Source organism: Melanerpes formicivorus, unplaced genomic scaffold, assembly GCF_026170545.1.
Source record: "Melanerpes formicivorus ecotype bairdi unplaced genomic scaffold, bMelFor1.0.p_v2 SCAF_2, whole genome shotgun sequence".
In the NCBI taxonomy this organism is placed as follows: Eukaryota; Metazoa; Chordata; class Aves; order Piciformes; family Picidae; genus Melanerpes; species Melanerpes formicivorus.
The window spans coordinates 3,219,710-3,241,851 of NW_027142354.1; the positions used below are offsets into that span (position 1 = coordinate 3,219,710).

The following is a 22,142-nucleotide window of genomic DNA, read 5'->3' on the forward strand; positions in this document are numbered from 1 at the left end:
CATGGTGGCATTACAGTTCACCTGCCAGAAGACTGCTTATTATGCATTAATTTGGAGCAGCACAGGAGTGGCTGGGTGCTGACATGACATCACTTCTTGTTTATAATAACTCTTAATATCCCAAAGGAAAAGATAAGCTGAGACACAGAGACTATGGCAGTGGTGAGTACCTTATTTCTACTCCTATCTCAGATTACCAGTTAGGCATACACACATTGCTATCAAGTCAGAAGAAGGACCTTCTACAACACAGGTGTTACAGAAGATGTATCAGGACCCTGGAATGTGGGTAGCAGTGGTTTTCCTACCCTGGGCAAGTTAACAATAAAAAGAGGTAAAAAACAATGAGCAGACAAGGACTGAACTCTGAAGCAGACAACAGAAATTGCCTCCCTCAAGAGCTTCCTTTTTAACTTTCAAGTAATGGAAAGCCCAAGAGGGGAGTCTAGCAGAGATCTCCCAGGTGTGAGATTCTGAAAAGACAGTAAAAGCAATTCAAATGTTTGTGTTAAGAGAGATGTCAGGAAAGTGAGCAGGAAACACTGTGACAACATCCCAATTCTGAACCTCTAATCTCACTACTAACTGCCTAGGAGTTTACCAAGAAGTAGAGCTCCTCCACCACATGCTTCTCTGGTACCACAAGCATCAGCCAATTCATGCATGCATGCATCTACCAGCTGCAGGCTCGAGGAGATTTCAACTAAACCTCTTCCACTGATTCAGAAGGGTACAAAGACCCATTGCACAACAGATGTCCACTTAACCAGAAGCTGAAAGCAAGTTGGAGAAGACAACAGTTTACAATCAAAGGATTGCTTTGAAACTGCTTTGAAGTCCCCAAAGCAGGCAAGTCATTTGGTAAGCAGTTACTTCTAAACCCAGGGCACAATCATGTCATGTAGTAACTTCAGTGATTCACACCAAGAGAGAGCAGCAGCCAGCACTCATAAAGCAGTCTGGGAACAGTTGAGCGTATCCAACAACAAAGCCGTAGTCCCTGAACACAAAGACTGCACACCTTTAGCTCTTCCATTACCTACAGTCCCAGCTTGTGGTGCAAGTGCCTGCTCTACCTCATGAGCAGAATTTCTTTGATGGGTCATTTAAATCTGAAGGCAGGCAAGCACAGCTGCTTGGAGTCAGCTGGAGCAAGTGAAATCAACAGCTTCTCATCAGTTCTGCTTCCACAGCATGAAACAATACAGCCAACCTAAGGAGGATTTCTTCACCTCTGCAAACTACCTGAGATTTTCATCCAACTCCCTCTCCTCCTCCAAAATTCTGCTCCACCCACTACTGCTAGTAAATGAAGTTTTCATTTAAACACTCAGATTGAAGTTTATTCATACACAGCTTAAGTTCCACCTGCATATTAAAAACAAACAGATTAGAAGTAAATGTTTTATTCTTCCAACTAAATTCCAGTACTACAAGGGCAGTAAAACAATGATACACTGAAAAATTGCAGCAATAAACATTTGTTAAAGACTGATAGAATAAATAAAAACTACAAAAAATGAGAAATCATATAAACCCATTCTTAACCCCCAAAAAAGTCATGGAATACAGAAATGCCCTCCTTCACTATTTCACAGGCAGTACTGTGGGCTATTTGCTTAGAATTGTCCTGGGATTACATTCTAATTTAACTGTGATCACAGCCTTGTTGTAGTGCACAGTTATGAAAACCACACTAACTTCAGTCAGAAGTGTCATTCTACAGTTTTTATTTACACAACCAGTGAAGGGCAACTTCTAGAACACCAGCTTTAATCCTTTACTTTTTCCAAACTTATTAACATAAGAAGCCAAATTGTAATGATACAGCAAATGAGGCCACTGGTATTATTACAGGTAGCAAAGGTCCACATCCAGGTGGTACTGACATCAGGGAGCACTCCAAAACCAGTTGCTGCATAAGAGTGGTTGCCACTGACAAAAGCTTGAAATAACCTGTGTTCACAGGGGGAAAAAAATATGGCATTGCTGCAAGTCTTTACTGGGACAGCTTGCAACAATCAAACAGGGTGTATAGGGCAGCCCACATATGCAGAAAGTGTGATTCATGAAACATCTGGAAAGAGAAAAACAACAAGGGAAAAAACAGTTAATGACCAAATGCTAACTCTCCCACAAACCTGCTACAGAAATATCAAAGCCTGCTTCAAAATGAGCCCCAGCATATTATGGGAGACATCAATACAGGCTTTCCACACAAGCTGCCTTTTGCTCGCATCTGCCTTTCAGCCTCACTCTTCCATATATTACCTCTTGAAAGTGTTTTAAACAGGGGCCTGGCTGAAGCCCAGGAGCAAACAATGGCCATTTAAATTATTGCATGCTGGTTGACTTGGTGCTGCCCTAGGCATCAGAAGACAGAGATACTCACAACTGGCAGGCTGTTCTCCATATCGTCGCATGATCTGATCATGCGTGAACTTCACAAACGCGTCGTATTGTTCTGCAAGCAGGAAGCATGACAAGGGTGAGTATGGTTAAGTTTAACTCAAGCCAAAATAACAATACTCAAGACTACTTTCTTTAACTCAAGCCAAAATAACAATACTCAAGACTACTTTCTTTATGCATACAAATCATGTAAGTTAAGACACACATCCACTAACAGTAGGTCTGACTTTACACAGCTCATAGTTGCCATTCCCATTTCATTCGCAAGAACAAGAACGCAGCACATGCCTCCTCTAATTAAAGTACTTTCCTTTACAAGCTTCTGTCATGGGAAAGACAGCAACATGCTCAACAGGAATTATGCTGCATAGAGACTTCAGCACACCTAGCACCTGCCAATCATCAGACACTGTCTGTTGAAGTAATCAATGTGCCCATTTAACAGATCCATAACGGAAGCGGAGTAGTTAAGCAACCCGCACTAAGGTCAGTGTTAGGGCTGGAAACCTCTCTAGGCTCCTAATGCTACCAGATGGAAGGAAATTAATCTAATGAAATGGAAAGAGAAGTGAAGGAAGGGGATTTGCTAGTTGGAAATTTTTGGTGACCACCAGAGAAACAAAAAGCAAACAACAAACTGAAAGGATGAAATGCTAAGTGACTAACACTCGACTAACTCCAAAAGCAGTCCCCAAGAGGAGCCTGCAGGCTTCATGGGAACAGCTACTGTGGAATCTGAAAGGGAATTTAGATCTTGAACACATTCATCTGCCTTTGAACTAAGCATTGGTATTCCCCAGAAAGATTATTCCTTCTATACACACATACACACAGAGAGACATTCACAATACTTGATTCAGTTTTAATACTGCACTCATCAGCAGGATTATCACCTTTCAGCATTAGGAAATTGAACAAGGAGAGTAATATCTACCAGATTCCGCTCCTCTCCATTCCCCTTCCTCCCTTGTGGAAAAATACATGTGCAGCAATGTGGGGTGCTCTGAGAAAAGGGCAAGGTCAAAGAAGGCAATCTTCAACCAAAAATGCAGTTAGATTTGTAGTGGTTCCTAGTCCCACAGGTTTGCCCCATTAAAGTCCCCATCCTCTTGCAGGGATGAGCTTGCTTCACCTTTGAAGTAAACAGGGTATCAGTAATCAGCAAGTAGTGCAGCAGCAGCCCAAAGTATGGACCTGACCCAAAGATCTAAGGACATTCATCCCTTACTGAAGGGGCCCAGGGTCACAGCAGCCAGCTCCCCTCTGCCCACAAGCAGGACCTCTGTTTCACCGCAGGTCTGACTGACGGCTTTTCAGCAGCCGTGCGAGGATCTTAGCCAAACAACAAAACAACAATGAGCAGATTGAAGGATCTGTTGCCCAGAAACCATTTCCAAAAATAACAGCAACCAGAACTTTTCCTACAAGTATGTATTAAAGGCTGAAAGCCAACTTGCAAGCTTTCTTCTTGAAGGTAACATACACAGCTGCTTTGCAGCATCATCCTTGTTAAAACTACGGCTTCGGGAATTGAAAGAATCCACAGTTACCAAGAGCCACCTACTGTGAACTCTGAAAATCTAAGTGTGTGCTTGTAAGGATACTTACACCACTGGCATCCCATGTTATATGTATGTTCTAACTATCTATCTTAGGTCAAAAGGGAGCTAAATGAAATGAATGCAAGTACAATCACAATACCATTTGACCTCTGGTATAAAAAGCTGGTTTTCACAAACAGATTCTAGAAAACCTTTCAGGACAAAGTTTTACTTCACCTCTTACACTCCTTCCATGGTTTTAAAATCTGCAAAGGATCTTGCAGGAAAGACACCTACTCAACAAAGAGCATGGGAGAAGAAAGAGACAGTAATCTGGCTAACTACCTACAGGAAAACCATGACTCAGAAAGGACCAAGGAAAGTGAGAGACACATATTAAGTCACTTTACAAAGCTCTTCAACTGAGATCTGTTGCAGAATTTCCAGTCATACTTCCATTGACTTCACCAGTTTGTGAGAATGAGGATCACCTCACTGTAAGAAGTTTAGGAAAGGATAAAGTCACTGTCAGCAGAAAAACCTAACTGGCTCTAAGAAATTTCCAAATTCTTGTGACAGTCTCTAAATTCCCAAATAATACTGAAAATATACTGGCTTGATGTTACTGCATCATCTTTCTAATAGCTCTTCTGGTGACCACCATCATAAGAACAAATAAATCTAACTCATCTCACTATAAACCACAACCCCCCAAAGAGAAACCCATCCCCTCCATTCCCAAAACAGAAAAATGCTCCAGACAAAGCACATGTAAGGAGCCTGCCAGAGGGGTTGCTGTTTGTGAAGAACTACACTCAAAGTGTCTGGAACAAATGTAAACTCTTCTGGTCTTCAAATGGTTATTATGATCACTGCTAACTGATATTCATTTAAGAGAATGCAAGGAATTCTCCAATTCCTAACAGACATCAATTAGAAGAACAAAGCTTGAGAGAGCTCTAACCATCAGTCTGAAGCACATGAAAAAAACCCCAACACATAGATATGGAGCACGAGGCCCAAAGCAACAGAAGTACTTAGGACTCTATCTATAGTATCAAACAGACAGATTTCAGAGGGTCTTGGAACTTCAGTCAGCCATTTCTTACACAGCAATGGCAGATCAGGAACCACAGGATATGAACAGAGGCTCAGGTGCAGAGACAATACTGTCAAGGCAACCCCCAAGCCTAACACAGGTCTACTGATGTTCTGCATGGCATATCTGACAAAGGTTTTATTCCCACACCTGAAGAGATCTGAAGACTTTCATTTTTGTGTTTTCAGGTGGGATGCAGAACAGCTATGGTTATTCAAGAGCAGGTCTGCTGCCAAAGAATGCACTCAGATGTTCATTATCATCACACTAAGCACCAGAGAATGAATCATACATACTGTGAAAGCATCTACCTCTGAACCCAAGAGAATTTAGGTGCTCAAATGCTAGCAAGATGTTGAGAAGTAGAGGACTTCAACTACAGAAAGGCCCTATTTCCAATGCTGACATTAAGATGATCTTTACAGAAAGGTAAGCTGGAAACAGGCACCAAAGATATGAGCTGAATGGTGTGAAAGACAATTCAACCCAGAGCATTAGAAATGCAGCTGAACTACTGATGCTCAGACTCACAGAAACCACCACTGGCAGCAGTGTAATGGTAAGCACTGGAAGAGAAAGGGAAATCTTAGGTACTGTCATCTTGCCAAATTCCAGAAAAAGGAAGTCAGTTTCCAAAGCAGGGAAGAAAAAAAAACATAAGAGTCCTTCACAAAGAGCTCTTAAGCAAGTAGAATAGAAAGTCTTTCTGGGCAGAAAGAAGAAGGCAAAAAAAAAAGATAAATGAGGAGGAAATGATCAATTTGGACATTACAGCAGGAGAAAGTTCTATCTGAAATAAAACCACTGTTTCTGTTGGTTACTAATATGCAGGAGTCATAGCTTCTCTCCAAGGCAGCACAGGGAGGAGAGGAAAAAAGGAAAGAAAAAAACCAAACCCACACCACTATCAAAGAGAGTAAACATCGTTTTGTCTGTCCTATGTTTGATCTCATTCCTTAATCAGATTACATGGGGGGGGGGGGAAGCAAAGTAACACAAAAATGAGGAGGAGAAAACAAAAAAGCTTTCCAATTCATCCTGACACATTTTGAACTATAACATACCTGCAAGTTTTGTGGTCAAAATTTCTTCATACTCTTCACGGATTTTCTCTTCACGTTCTTTCAGCAAACGTTCACAGATCATTCCAACTTGTCTGAGAGTAAACAGGGGCTGTTCTTTTTTCAATGGTGATGATGCTGCAGATGAAGTACCTAAGATTAAATGTTTGGGGCATATCAGTTCAGATTTACAAGTAGTTCAGAGCCACTTTATTTATAGTCAGTTTTCTCCACAGTATCTACGTTCAAGGAATGCAGAAAAGAATTTAGAACACACCTGGAGAAGTCTTTCCCTGCCATCTGAACACTTCTAATTACTATTCAAGTATCACAGTATCACTAAGGTTGAAGAGACCTCAAAGATCATCGAGTCCAACCTGCCACCACAGACCTCATGACTAGACCATGGCACCAAGTGCCACATCCAATCCCCTCCCGAACACCTCCTGGGAAGTAAAAATCAAAACACTCAGAAGGAAGGTATCTGTAACAGACCAATTGGCATGGGTATCAAAACACCAAGAGCATCACAGAGACACTGTGGACACCATTTACAGGGCAGTTACCATTTGCAAATTTAAGCTTCTATTTCATATTACAATTACAGTACAGTTGTGCAAAGACAGCTGCTTTGCACAAGCCTATTACAATATCAATGGCAGCGTACGCAGGATGGTCTCTAGAAAACAATGCAAGCTTTGTGTTCCACTGAATCTTGAAAGGAGAAGCTACAATCTCCCAGACCAATGCTAATACTGCCAAAAAAAGCAACTGGTGAGCGAGTGTGAGGGTAAAACACCAGATAACTGGGGGAAAAAAGAAGTTGCTCAAACAGAGCCTAACCATGTATCAGAATTACACAGAATTGATTGTTTAAAATAAAAGGGCAAGAGCAGCTGGTAAGGTGGTGACACAAACCACCAAGTAACTGGAGAAAATGTATGCAAACAGAGCCTAAAAATACACTAGAGAGTTACACAGAATTTTCTGGGTACCTGGCAAAGCTGGTCCAGTAAGGAGAAATGCATGTGGCTGTGCATCAGTAGAACAACAAGGATCTGTCTGTTGAAAGGTGTTTTCTAAGTGTCTCCTCTTCTGCATGCGTTTGTACTCCTGTTTTATGTTGTACAGAATTTGTTCTGAAAGAAAAGCAATTAAAAAATAAGCCTCAAGGAAGTACACTTCAGCCTTTCACTTCCACTCAAACACCAAAGACTGTAGATAACTGGCAGATTGTAAAAGCTAGACTCTTAAAACAGGGCCTGAAAAGACCACTTTGTTTTACCCGAGATACCTTTCTCGCAGTTAGTTTCATTGTAACTCCAGACTGTTTTCACCAGAACAGTAGGGGGAAAATGTTGGTAGTTAAGGTCATGGATTAGTACCAGAGTACTGCTAACAAAAGTGAACAGCATCAAGTTAAAAATCAGGAACTACACAATATAAATGGAGAAAAACAAGGCTGTAGAACTTCTACTGGTATCCAACCTTCCTTTCACAGGAGATCTTCCTTTACAATCCATCATACTTCCCTAGATAGCATTTATCATTCATACAGTTAAGGCTAACAAACATGAGCATGAAGTACTATTCCTCCCTGTAAAGTTACTGCCATACAGGCAGCAAAGTGAGAAGGAAAACAATTCAAAATCTCAAAGAATTGGAAACCCAGCAGATAAAATCCAAAGAATTAAAGCCTTCCACAACATTTTGGACTGCCTCTGATCTTTCTAAATGAACACAGTGGATGGATCAATAGTCACTCATGAAGGAGGATGGGAATAGGGAATTCAGCATTTGGTTCCACTGAATAAAACACAGCAAGTGCTCTCAGTAATCTCAAAATAACAAGGAAAAAGGTAATCTTGGCAATAGAATTACTAATCCTGAGTGCCTTTTTGCTGAAATTCCATGCACTGAAGATCTCTCAGGTGCCTCAGTGCTCTAACTGCAAATCCTTTGGAAATATTACAGGATAAAGAAAGACACCAAACCATTTTCTAGGGGTTGGGTTGGTGTTTTTCACAGGAGACTTTCACAGAAAGATACTTCCAAAGATGCTTGATGAGAATTTGTGCTTTCAAATGCATTTTAAAACCAGTCCCTACAGCCTCAGCTTCCACCAACCCACTGACACTTCTAGACTTTTGGCAAAGACAGCTTTCCAAAACGGGCACGCACAAATCCATGTGACCATGTCTGAGTTGCAAAGGGCACCTCACTCAATACCTTCCTCCATCTGTTGGGCATTCTGCCAATACAGTAACACCATGAAAACTTCTCAACCAATGTTCAGGTTTGCAAACAGCATGCTATTGAGGTTCCATGTTTGAGCATTTTCTAGTAAGCAATCGTGTGAGCAAGTAATTTCAGCCACCAGCTTATTCAGGCAATGACTGAAGTCTGTCTTAGACCATGCAGTAGCAAACATCTGCCAATCCCTTGTTCAGAAGTTTTAACTATTGTGCTGGTTCTTCAACTCCATAGCTCAGTCCAGGGGCTTCCAGCTTGTAAGAGAGGAAATGATTTCCAGTCAACAGAAACACCAGCCTTTTCAGCAAAGGAGCTTATTGTTTGCACTTTATCCATTGATTAAGGCCTTGCAGTTTATCCATTTTCAGTCCAGTGCCTACAGTGCTCCTACAGTTTCCAGCCTCTGTAAAGGGAGGGCCAGTAACTCGGTTCAAAGCAACAGTGAATGCAGAAGATATAATAAAGAACCACTTTAAAGAAATCAAGAGAAGGAAGGAAGAAAGTGAGTAAAAGGGTACTGAAGAGTGGCCAGAGGATTCAAGCACTTTGTAGGACAAGATACATAATACACTCCAGCATGGTGCAGAAATACATACATCAGGTTAAACCAAGATGCAGTCAGACTTCCAAAATTACAGAATCCCACGTGGAATCTGTCACATGCATCAGTCAGACAATGACCCTGCAACATTTTTACTCAACAGCATCATGATGGCAAACCAGTAGCTTTCCTCAGAACCAAGCTGTTCTAGCTGAAGAGGTACTGAATAATTTTGAGTGGTAAGCAAATCAGTTCATAAGATAACATCTACCCTGAAGCATGCCTACACTATGAGAAATGTGACTACAAACATCCACACTGTGTTTACATTCACTACCAATGGAACAGACCACGTGCATCCTTCGCTACCACTACTTAGCCTTCAGCATACTTTCCAAATTCCATATGAACTGCAAGACGAGCCAAATTTCAGGTGTAACAGCCTTGGAGAAAAATCTTCTCTACAGTTTTCCTTTATGCTTTTTGCAGAGATGTTCTCAAACTACAGTAACCATCAAAACCAACCAAACAAAAACCCTAAACCAAACCAAACAGACACTAGTCAACAGGTAAACCTGCAAGAGCCAGGTCTCCTTCAGCCCTAATGACTCCTGCAAATTAAATGAGGAGTAATTCAGAGAAAATGTTAAAATAGCAGCCAGAAGAGGAGCAAAAGCAACATGAGGTGGAAGGTGGTAGGGATGACAAAGAGGGATGGACAGATGAGGAGACGACAGACAGATAAGGAAGACAGCAAGGGAAGGGGGAAAAATCAGATACTGAATTTGGGGGAACAGTAACAACTGTGATAAATAAAATTATGATCTGTGCTTCAAGGACTACTCCAAACTATGCTGAGTTGTGGACACAAGTCTCAACTGATACAGATTTTGTCTACTTCTAATTTGGCAACACTTTTTAACTTGCTATCTTCAAATCCTGCTCTGAAAATAAAAAAATCAAGGAAGGCCATGGATGGATATGCTGGGAGATCACTGTCCTGACAAAACCACTGGGACAGTTTGTATCACTGTGCCTTCAGGTAAAGGGATAAACCAAAGTAAAGTGGAATGGAAGACGGAAGTATCTACACATTCCAATGCACTGTCTACACTGCAAACAGCTGCAGTCCTGACTGAACACTTATTGAGCATGTATCATAGTATCATTCAGGGTTGCAAGGGACCACAAGGATCATCCAGTTCCAACCCCCCTGCCATGGGCAGGGACACCCCACACTACATCAGCCTGGCCAGAGCCTCATCCAGCCTGGGCTTAAACACCTCCAGGGACGGGGCCTCAACCACCTCCCTGGACAACCCATTCCAGGGCTTCACCACTCTCATGGGGAAGAACCTCCTCCTCACATCCAGCCTGAATCTCCCCACCTCCAGCTTCATTCCATTCCCCCTAGTCCTATCACTATCTGAGATCCTGACAAGTCCTTCCCCAGCCTTCCTGTAGGCCCCCTTCAGATACTGGAAGGCCACAATTAGGTCACCTCAGAGCCTTCTCTTCTGCAGACTGAACAGCCCCAACTCCTTCAGTCTGTCCTCATAGGAGAGGTGCTCCAGCCCTCTGATCATCCTTGTGGCCCTTCTCTGGACACGCTCCAGCACCTCCACATCCCTCTTGTAAGAGGGGCTCCAGAACTGGACACAGTACTCCAGGGGGGGTCTCACCAAGGCTGAGTAGAGGGGGAGGATCACCTCCCTCGACCTGCTAGCCACACTTCTGATGCAGCCCAGGATCTGATTGGCTTTGCGGGCTGCAAGTGCACACTTAGTTTGGTAAACAGGGATCCTCTATTTAGCCTGACTTCAGAGATTTAAGGCCCTACTACTCAGCACAGAGAACAGGACAAGCTCCACCCAGTAAGGCAGGATGACTGAGAACAGCTCACCTCATACCTCTTGATTTCTACCATTTGTAAAATGGAGATTAACAGCCAAGAAACACAAGTAGCACTGAACTGTTCAGTCACTTTTCACATTAATGATCAGACTGCTTCGAATTAAGCAGACAGATTTTTGCAGCAGCAGAGATCAAGCAGGCATTTTTATAAACACACAGCAACATAAAAATCTTTGGCTTGAAACTACTTCACTGTGAAGTGAAAGGTGAATTTATATCAACTTTAAAGTTCATGTAAATGAACTGAAAATCTGAATGTCATATTGGACTATTTCATCTTTTTAAATGAAAATCTAGGAGGGCAAGAACAGTTGTTTAAAAGCACAAAGTTACTTCTGGCACTAACAGTTTTGTTGGATAAATCCACAAAAATGTGTTTAATGAAGAGATTCTGTTCAAAACAGTTGTTACAGCATCTCAGCACTTGAAAGAAGTCACCAAATATTAAAGCAGTGTAAACCAGACAACCTTTGACCACCACCTATACATCAGGCTGTAAAGCCATTTTAACACCTGTCTCGATTAAACAAAGCTTAGCCATAGCAGAACTCCTTCTCCAACCTAGGTTTGCTTCCAGAAAACCTTCTTGCCTTTTTAAGTTCAGTTTCTTAACCTCCTTTACTTTCCTATGAGCTCTGACTATTCTCTCTGCAGTTGACACCAAATTAAAACGTGCATTTGACCGGTGTCAAACACGGGACAGATTTTATGTGTTCCTCAATGTGGAGACCCAAATTACCTTTTTCAACAAGGATATGCATTTTAATTAACAAATTATATATAGAAAATTAGAATCTGAAAGTAAATTTTCTTGATGAGCACAATCTAAGTGAGCTCTTCTAAAACTGTAAAACTGAAGGGAGCACTTTTATCATCCTCTATATATATATATATCAGAAGTCACTGGGTATTTCAAACATAGACTTTATCATATAGATGCTTCAGTTCAAATCAGGTATTGCATGTCAGGCAATTTCATTTGAGATGACAAATGTATCTAATATGATCACACATGCACCACTGTGGCCTATCCTCAGCTTTTTAATTTCACTTTTTTCCCTGTGCTCAGTGTTTCCTGCTAGTTAAGAGGTAGTTCTGAAGGCAGAGAGCTGGCTAATGGGAAACACCAGCCCAAGAAGCTGAAAGTGAGGATTAGACTTGGTGAATATGGGGTAGTAGCAAGAAAAAGCCACACAGCTAACATGCTGCAATGAATTAATACCTCATTAATGGCATTTCAAAGTTCAATCCATGACGCTATGAATCCCAGACAGTTATGCAAGGTATCTCACACATCCCTTTCTCCTCCTTCAGGTTCAAGGCTCAGATGAAGAATGACAAAAAACATAATGCTAGTCTCACCATGACCACTAAAGGCACAAGAGATTTGGTCAAATACACCTGAATATGTGCCCAGGGCAGTGGTAGAGTCACTATCACTGGAGGTGTTTAGGAAGTGACTGGATGCCATGGTTTAGTTGATTAGATGGTGTTGGGTGACAGATTGGACTCAATCATCTCAAAGGTCTTTTCCAACCTGGGTAATTCTATTCTATTATGAAATGCATATATAGGTGTGTTGTTTAATCTAGAGCTCTGTGTACTAAGGACAAGAAGCTGAGTGCAGGGGTTTGTGAAATACTGCATTAAGATGAAGGAAAGCATTCCCAGCAGTCTCCGTTCAAAATCTGAGATATGATTTGAGGACCAAGATTAAGTTTCAGCTGCTTTCACACCCAATGAAGAGAGGATGATGAAATATGAAGGGGGCAAATCAGAATTCAAGTTTGGTATCTTTAATATGGTTTGTCATACTAATGGATTACCAAGCCATTCATTTCCAAGGAGTGATGCCTTCTTGCTTCCTTTAATTCATGATAAAAAGGCAAGTTATTCTTTTCCAAAGTTCCGTCATCTAATAACTTCATCCTGACCTGTAATTAACTAGAAATGATGTACAAGGTGAAGAGCAGTTCACTTGAAAAGGTAACAAGGCAAACAATTATTTTCTCCATTTTAATAACCACTTATCAACTAGGAAGGTGCTGATTGTTCCCCTGAAAAATGGTGGGGTTTTTTTTGGCTTGTAAACCAGCAATCATCTCCATTCCTGGCTTCTCTCATTTAGCTGTGAAGGAAACTTTAGCAAAACACATAGGTAGGTGCCTCAAGGCTGAAATCAGCATAGCAGTTTTCCTGGCCTGAAATGGAACCTAAAGCTCAAGTTTCAGTTTGCAATGTCACCATATGCATTCCAATCTGAACCATGGCTGAGATTTCTTCTAAGTGAACCAACCAAATGCCACCCTAATGCCAAATACATTCAGGGATTTCAGCTCTGGTTGCACATTTCCATTAGGCCATCACCCTTATTCCACATCTAACTGACGCTTTCACATTCCTAGTTTTGGTCTCCCCAGTAGACTACTAATATCATAGTATCACAGTATCATAGTATCATTCAGGGTTGGAAGAGACCACAAGGATCATCCAGTTGCAACCCCCCTGCCATGGGCAGGGACACCCCACACTACATCAGGCTGCCAAGAGCCTCATCCAGCCTGGGCTTAAACACCTCCAGGGACGGGGCCTCAACCACCTCCCTGGACAACCCATTCCAGGGTCTCACCACTCTCATGGTGAAGAACCTCCTCCTCACATCCAGCCTGAATCTCCCCACCTCCAGCTTCATTCCATTCCCCCTAGTCCTATCACTACCTGAGATCCTGACAAGTCCTTCCCCAGCCTTCCTGTAGGCCCCCTTCAGATACTGGAAGGCCACAATTAGGTCACCTGGGAGCCTTCTCTTCTCCACACTGAACAGCCCCAACTCCTTCAGTCTGTCCTCATATACAATGTTAATCTTAAGAAGCCAGCTTCACCCAGGAGCAGCACTGCAGCAGAGTAATGGGTAACAGTACTCTTCACTTTTTCTATCTACTCAAGCAGGGAATCCACTGGCATAGGAAAAAAATAAAATAATCCAGATAGTCCTCTTATTGTCTTGCTTTGATGACAGATATTGAATCAAAGTATCACTAAAGTTGGAAGAGACCTCTAAGATCATCAACTCAATGCCACTGGGCCCACTTAACCATGTCCTGAAGTGCCATGTCTACACACTTCTGAACACCTCCAGGGATGGCAGGGTGGCAATTCCACCACTACCCTGGGCAGCCTGTTCCAATGTCTGACCACTCTTCCAGTAAGAATTTTTTCCTAATATCTAATCTAAACCTCCCCTGGCGTGACATCAATCACTCCAGCTACATTTCTTGATTGGACACACTCCGTTAGACTGCAGTAATAGAATGTATACTTCTGGAAACCATACTCACCTCAGAGAAGTACACCCTAAGCCAGAGAGCACACTGATAATGGGTACATGCTGACACTTCACAGCCAGTGTTTACAGCTGAAAAACTCCCAGAAGCAGTTTGTAATGGACTCTGTGGCACAGAGCTGGCCACCTCAAGAGATTCAATTACTCAAAAGTCTCAGGCTGATGAAAGTTCTGGTTCTCCCACAAGTCAGGAGAACACAGTTCTCCTGATGAGGATAGTGAGGAATGAAAATTAAATCAAGCAAAGCAAAATGTATTAGATACAGCAATTAGATCTTCCTCTTTGCATAAAAGAAGTCACACTGCATTTATCAGACTTGCCTCCAGAACAAAAAAAAAACCTGCTTCAACATTTTATGGCATCTACCACCGAGGGTGTTTAATGTTTACAGTCACCACAGGCATCTATATAGAAATTTCTCATATAAATTAAATTATCAAGTCCAGATGCCACCATTATGTGTTTTATGTGCCTTTTCCTTTTTTTCCCCTTGAAGGGGTGGGAATGTTTTGGTTTTTAAAATCCTAATGATTTCTGCAATATTGGAGCACAATGAGACTCTTGGCATTGGGCCAAGGTAATTTAGCAGTAAATACACATGTGAATAAATGTTAACAAAACAGAAATTAAGCAGAAAGTGGTGCAGCACTAGGAATATGTCACATTCCAAAGCTTCTTGATCTGTTCATTTAAAAGCCAAATGTACTTGGACACTGCTGGACCAAGTTTCAGATGGAAGTTTGCTCAAGATGGCAACTGAAAGGTCATAGAAGGACAGCCTACAGGGAGATTTAACAGTTCTTCCTACTCCAAAAGGTCAAAGTAATTTTTTTTCCATTAACTTTGGATATTTGTGTTAATCAGATCCATTTCCCTCCCTGACTGTTCTGACAGAAAAAGGTACATACTAAAGACAAATTTATCTACCTTTTGTTTGTAAGGAGTCTCTCAAAACCAACTCCATCTGCCATATCATTGCCATTAGAGCACCAAACACCAATTATGCATACCTATTACTAAATGCTGCATAAATTCACCAGTTTCCATATTCCATCCATTTTTTTTTTTACATTATCTCTGCTTGGACTGCAACCAGTGAGCTGAGTTGAAGATCTGTTCCCAGTTACTCCACCCACTACAATTTTTGGTTCCCCACACTACTAACTTGCTGGGGAAGAGTTGAGGCAGATGAATGTTTCAGATGAGAGGAAAAACTGCACATGCAGGTGCAAAATCTTTGCAGATTTTCAAGCTATTTCAGAAACTGTTTTTAAATGCAACATTCTTTTGGAGCCTACAAAACTCTAGCTGAAAGTTAATCTCTGGTTTTGGATGAGGAGTAGAGAAGCTTTTCTCCTTGATTACTAGGTATTATGAATTTGGAGATTTAAATCCCTAAGGTTAACACTATCTCTCTTTCTCCCCTCTTCCTTTTCTTTGAGCTGTACTTCCCACTGGAGAAATATCCAGATGTGCAGGCTTTCTAACACTGACCTGTCTTTGAATTTAACAGTCAATTCACTCATAATTTTGCACAGAATACAACAGTTCATCAGGGTAACACTGCAAATAACAGTTCTAAGACATCCAGCAGAGAACAGAAGAAAAATACTTCTATTGCTTCCTCCTTTCGCTCTCCCAAATTCATTTAACAGCACCCTTAAGACTCCAGGGGAAGCTGAACACGTACAATACATTATGCACAGCCATCCAGACTTCAAGTGTAGCTCTTCAGATCATACAGAACAGTCATTTATAGCTAGAACTTACATGAAAGTAAAACTCATCTGCAGCATTCAAACAGAAAACTTCTTAGAGAAGCCACTTTTTCAAGGTTGAAACCAGGCAGATGTGTTCTGCACTGCTTATAGTAAACACGTTTTAAAACATTGTTCTGGATGCAAGCAATGGTAACCAAGAAGTAGCTAACACACTCACAGGCTATGCTCAAACCAGTAAGAACCATGCCACAGAAAGCATAGACAGTAAAGCCACAATTACAGGTTGGCTGCCAAGTTCATTGAGAAACTGGAAGTGACCTAACAGCTGCTCAAATAACCACAAAATATTAAAACACTCTTGTGAGAGATAAATTTCATCTTGAGCAAGCCTACCCTCTCTCAAACAGGCATGTATTTATTTCTCTATGACCACTCTACAAAGCCAGCTGCTTTCTCATCTGACTGTCACTCCGTCGTCTTAGTTCTCAGCACCCCTTCAATCAACCTATACTCTGCTTCCAGATAATTTGTTTTTCAAATGATTAAACATGTGGTAAGAAGTTCCTGTGTTGCTGTAGTCTCCACTGGGTGAAGTTAAACACTATCAGGAGAGAGTATCAGAAAGAAGAAAAATGCTTAAGCATGAACTGAAAGTATCAGCATCAGGTTTTATATCCAGAGCTCTGATTTCACATGGCCATTCATACTCATTAAATAGAATTGAAGCAGACACTTTTTAAAGTGCTGCAAGCCTAAGTATTACAGTAACATGCTGAGAAAATCATAAGTGAAATCAATTTAATTCTGACCATTGTTACTAAATTTCCCAATATAAAAAGGGAACAAAGCAAGTGACTGAGTTTGGAACACCTTTAAAAGCAGACTGGAATTCTTTTCACCCAGAGCAAGATTTCTCTGACCCAAATGTAGACAGCTACCCTCAGAAATGGCTGTGTAAATTCCTTTTACAATCAATGGTGGGGGGAAAATACATCTTTCCACAGCACTCTCATCTCATCCTAAGTCAGAGGTCCAGAATAAACCATCTGCTTCTTCTATTAAGAAAACCACAAATTATTAGGTCATACATGCATTTACAGAATTAGATGAGATGAATCCCACAGAATCTTCCAGGTCGCCTCTTTAAAACTGTAAGCTCTGCTTTGGTTTGCTGAAGGTCAAAACGAAATACATCATAAGACCCCGAAATTCCACTGCAAGTAAAAACCAAGCAAACTGTTTTAAGTCACACTTGTACTAGTGCAGTATAAAGATTATTTTTGTTTCTTGGGGCAGAAACCACAGAGGGGGCTTTTAAGCACAATCCACGCGAAGGTGCCCCGTTTATAAATGCCTCAAGTTTTGCTCAGGAGCATTCAAGTGCTGCAAAAGACATTTTGATTTGCTGTCCTTCACTTCACATTATACAAATGGCTTGCATAAAATATACCCCCCTCATAACAGAAGCAGCATTTCAAATGATTACCACTTGCACCTCTGCTTTTCTCAGGAGAGACAATGAGGTTTCTATTTGCTCAACTTCAGCAGGGTTGGGTTTTTTTTGTTTGGCTTTTTGTTCGCTTGTTTGTTTAGTCTAAGACTTCCAAAATCATTAAGCTAGGATTTTAATTATTACCTCGAATATGGATGCAAGTTCTCCTGCTGAAAGTTGCATTGATTTGTCCCCTTTCAGTAATACATGTTTACGTTTCAGATTATATCTGTATTGAATATTCATAACCGAAGATCTCCACATCCCAAAGAAACAAGGCAAAGGAAATCCTTGCAAGGAAGTAACACTTATCTTATAAAAAGAATCGAGTTAATTCTGATTTTAAAATACTATCTCAAAGTGTATGTATGTACTGCCTCACTGTACCAGGGAGTGCCATCCATCACAACTCTCATCCCAGACCGCTGACTCATTCCAGATCTTTTCCTAGAGGTTGAAAAAAAAATATCAAGGCACTAATGCCAACTTTAAGTACTTTGTATGCTCTCTGCAGATTTCCCCCGTAGCCCTCTGAAAAATTGTTTTATTAAAACCTGTAAAAACGTATTCTGTTGTACAGAACATCGAAACAAGACACCGTCCTACATGGGGCAGATGGCAATTTGAAAACACCTTCAAACTTAATGCTTAGTAATACTAGCAGTAATCCAGGGTCAACTCCTGTACAAAAGCGAGCACCGAACGCAAGAGCAGGGGGGGATTCAGCTGCAGCAACTGCAGAGGGCTTTTTTTTTCCCTGCACACAAAGGACACAGATCCATACCTCGGCGCTACAGCCACTCATGGCTGCGAGCTTAACCGTTCTTAAGTGCATTACTGGAAGCTACCCACTAGACGAACCGTAGCAAGGGCCAATCAATCCTGCACGTCCAGCCAAGATTCATTCCTTCTCTTCCCACTCCCTGGTAAAACGAACTCGGTTGATTTTTTTCACTTGACAACAATTACACAAGCAGACCTGGGGCTTTTAGGGCCACCGGCTGACTCATCTCTCACACGTTAAGATAAGCCCCCGTTGCATATGTAACCTTCAGCTTTAAGAATGCAAAAGGGTTTCGTTCTCGCCCGTTTCCGAGACAAGAAGACAGACCGATTCCATTTTATCTGCCCTAAAGGCAACTCTCACCCTTGCATACAATCTCTTTCATCGCTCGGTTTTCCTACGAGACTTTAAGGATGCCACAGAATGGGTCATCCGGGACGACGGCACGTATTAAGGGACTAGGAGCGGAATTACCCCTTTGTTTTATCTGCTTTTGCCTTTCCCACTGGCGTTTTGCGGGTGATTGATGACAGGCCGCGCTCCCCGCCCTCCCTCCCGCCTCCCCCTACTCCCGATGTCTGAGCAACCGGAGGAGGTGCCGCCACCTTGGCTCGGGCAACGCTTGACCCGCCGATAATGGCTGCAAAGGATCGATTGGGGGGAGGGGGGGGAGCACTCAGAGAGAGAGGTTCCTGGCGCAGGCTGGGAGCCAGCCCCAACCCCATCCCCGCTCCCGCAGGCACCCCCGGTCACGCATCCCCCCAGCCCTCCCCGCCGCCCCTAGCGTTTCCGCAGCTCGGCTCGCCCCTGCGGCTCTCCTTGCCACATTCAGGCATTCATGGAAGGGAAGAAAAAAAAACCCTTCGTGCCCGTTCCCGAAGCGAGGAAAGCCGGCCTCCCCCTTTCCTCGGCACCGGATCAAGTCTCCTTCGCTAACGGCCCCCACTTCCTCCGCTTGGGTCCCTTTCTCCCGTCTTCCCCCCCCTGCTCCGACCCCTTTCCTATGGCCACCCACCCGCATCGGCTCAAACCGCCCCCCCCCCCCCCTTCCTCCCCGTCTCTCCTCCCCCGCTCCTGCTGCAAACGGCCATTTCTATTGTGTCTCCGCCGCGGCGGTGCCAAGCCGAGCAGGGATCGCCCCGGCCCCCGCCTCTGCCAGCCATAAAGCCCGACAGAAAATGGCTGGAGGGGGACGCCAGACCCACCCAATCCTTCCCAATTCTTCCCCCACTCCCCCGGTAGCCCCACCAGACCCTTGCCCTACGCACCCGCCGCCGCCCCCCTTCCCACCGAGGACCCCCCGTCGCCGCCCCGCACCCCCACCACCGCCACCCGGCTGCCTCCGTCCCGGGGGGCTACGGAGCACGGCGGGGCTGTCTCCCTCACCTGTGGTGAGCCGGGACGACACCTCTCCGAAAGGCGAGGGCTCCATGCGCAGGTATTTCTGCGGAGAGGCGGCGGCGAAGGAGGAGGAGGCGGCGGCCGAGGCCGGGGTTGACAATGGCGCACATCGCCTCCGCTTCGGGGACGCCGGGCTCAGCAGCGGGTCGAAATCCAGAGTCCTTTTCAAAGTGGCGCCGCAAGCCATGGCGCGGGGCGGAAGCTGGACGGAGGAAGGGGGCTCGAAGCGAGGGGCACTGGAGACGCCGGTGCTGGTGGTGGTGGTGGCAGCAGTCGGCCCTGCCCAGAGGCGCCTTCCTCGCTGTCTGGGGCGGGCTGGGGGGGAGGGAAGGGAGGGCGGCAGGGAAAGGAGGGGGCAGCTGCGTCAGGGCCTCCGTCGCCTCCCTGTCGGCCTCTCTCTGGGGAGCGGCCCCGGCCCCCCCCAGCGGCTCCGGCTTGGCCGGCTGGATCCCCGCTCTCGCCGCTCGCCCTGCCTTGGCCGGGCCAATTCCGCCCACAGCCGTTGAAGGGGCGAGAGCTAGGCTGAGGGGAGCGGGGCCAGGCCCGGCTACCCGGTCCGGGGCGGCCGATGACGAGCGATGGCGGCAGGGCCCGGGCGGCGGCGGCAGCAGCGCTTCCCTCTGTGAGTCCCACACCAGCAATATGGCGTCAATAACAACGCCGCGGATTCAAAAACCAACCCCCCGCACTGCGCCTGCGTTCCTGGGGCGGTGGCGGACGCAGAGGCTCAGGGGAATCGTGGTTTCCCCTCCCCGGTCTCGCAGCTCAGCGGCGAGGTGCTCTACGGGACACTGGGACTACACATCCCGTCGTGCCCCGCCCCGGCTTCCGGGTTCTGATTTAAATCCCCCCTCGGAGGCCGTGGTGTGGGGCGTGGGTTAAAGGAAGATGTTGCGGGGATGGGGCACCGGTGCCCGCGGGGAGCGGAGGTTCAGGGCTTGGTCCTGGGGGAGACTGCCGGGCGCCCTCGGCGCCCAGGGAGAGCGGCGCTGCGCGGCCCTGAGGGAGGGGGCGGGGAGTTCCCATCAGGTCCCGGAGACACAAAGGGGGCGAGAGTCCTGTCGCTTTCGCTAGGCCCCGCGGCCTGGCCGGCTGCGCTTGCAGGCCTCCTCTGACCGCAGGTCCGACAGCGGCTGTGTGTGAAACAAGGGCAAAGTGCGTTTAGTGGCTTCCATGATGAGGGCCGAGCAGGGCGCGTTCAGGAATCGGAGGTACCAAGCGAGTGGTACCTGGCAGAAAAGGCCTCCCGGTGCCGGGAGTCTATCTCGGTGCAGCCGAGAGATTTCTTTGCAGTTGTGTAAAGGGCTTTCTTGCTTAAGAAGGGTGGTGTGGGAAGAGCTTTAAAGAAGTAAAGCTGCTAGCAGGAAGAACTGAGCTCTTTCCTGTTCAGCTTCCTAGTTGCAATAGAACTGTGTCACAGTTCACCCCAGTGGAAAAAACCAGGAGGTTGATAAGTCCCCAAATAACTTGTAACCTTTAGTTTTTCTGCATCTACTCCTGCTAACGATCAACATAAGTCAAGTATGTCTTTGGAAGTTAAAGTGGTGTGGGGTTTTGGTTGTCTTGTAAAGGGTAAGCTGGTCTTTAATGACATCTTTATTTTTTTTAAATAAATTAATCTTGCTATCATTTGGAAGCAGGTTTTTGATTTACATACCTGATGTATGACATACATTGTTAATTAAGCCATAACAGCACCCAGGCAGTCTAAACACAGGGCTGATGTATGTGCTGACGGCATGGCTGTACTGCTCTGCGTGTAACTCGGCTCTCAGGTCGTGGGGTGACCTAGAAGAGCCTTTCTGCCCAACAAAAATAGAAGTAGTAATTAAGAATCTGCTTTCTGTGGCAGAGAGCTTACGACAATTCTGGAACAATTAGGTGAAATTCACCCTGGTTTTGCCTGACTTGCCTTGGCCTAAAACTAATTACAGAAAATAGCAAAATCACGGTATCACAACATCACCAAGGTCGGAAGAGACCTCAAAGATCATCGAGTCCAACCTGTCACCACAGACCTCATGACTAGACCACGGCACCAAGCGCCCCTTCCAATCCCCTCTTGAACACCTCCAGGGATGGTGACTCCACCTGTTGTGAACTTTTCCTCTGTAGAAGTACTTGGAGTGTTTCATAGTATCATAGTGTCATAGTATCATTCAGGGTTGGAGGGGACCACAAGGATCATCCAGTTCCAACCCCCCTGCCATGGGCAGGGACACCCCACACTACATCAGCCTGGCCAGAGCCTCTTCTAGCCTGGGCTTAAACACCTCCAGGGCTGGGGCCTCAACCACCTCCCTGGACAACCCATTCCAGGGCTTCACCACTCTCATGGTGAAGAACTTCCTCCTTAACCTCCAGCCTGAATCTCCCCACCTCCAGCTTCAATCCATTCCCCCTAGTCCTATCACTACCTGAGATCCTGAGAAGTCCCTCCCCAACCTTCCTGTAGGCCCCCTTCAGACACTGGAAGGCCACAATTAGGTCACCTCAGAGCCTTCTCTTCTGCAGACTGAACAGCCCCAACTCCTTCAGTCTGTCCTCATAGGCGAGGTGCTCCAGCCCTCTGACCATCC

The 22,142-nt window shown here is 44.6% G+C and overlaps 1 protein-coding gene across 1 annotated transcript; it reads right to left on the reverse strand.

The window, feature by feature from the left end:
* Nucleotides 1–1,390: 1,390 nt before the first annotated feature.
* AKIRIN2 (akirin 2) lies at nucleotides 1,391–20,218 on the reverse strand. Its single transcript, XM_068149262.1, has 5 exons — nucleotides 19,549–20,218; nucleotides 7,109–7,252; nucleotides 6,117–6,266; nucleotides 2,393–2,464; nucleotides 1,391–2,077 (listed from the first exon to the last, which is right to left on the reverse strand). Exons 1-5 carry the CDS (start codon nucleotides 19,748–19,750, stop codon nucleotides 2,067–2,069), a joined length of 579 nt encoding a protein of 192 aa, XP_068005363.1. The 5' UTR covers nucleotides 19,751–20,218; the 3' UTR covers nucleotides 1,391–2,066.
* Between the last annotated feature and the right edge of the window lie 1,924 nt (nucleotides 20,219–22,142).

Bases quoted from the DNA above. Each gene is read 5' to 3' on its own strand.
- AKIRIN2 (XM_068149262.1), bottom strand. From the start codon at position 19,750: ATGGCTTGCGGCGCCACTTTGAAAAGGACTCTGGATTTCGACCCGCTG. The intron at 7,253-19,548 runs GTGAGGGAGACA...CTTTTCTTTCAG, and splicing joins GTCGTCCCGGCTCACCACAG to AACAAATTCTGTACAACATA. The intron at 2,465-6,116 runs GTATGTTATAGT...TCCTGCTTGCAG, and splicing joins TTTGACCACAAAACTTGCAG to AACAATACGACGCGTTTGTG.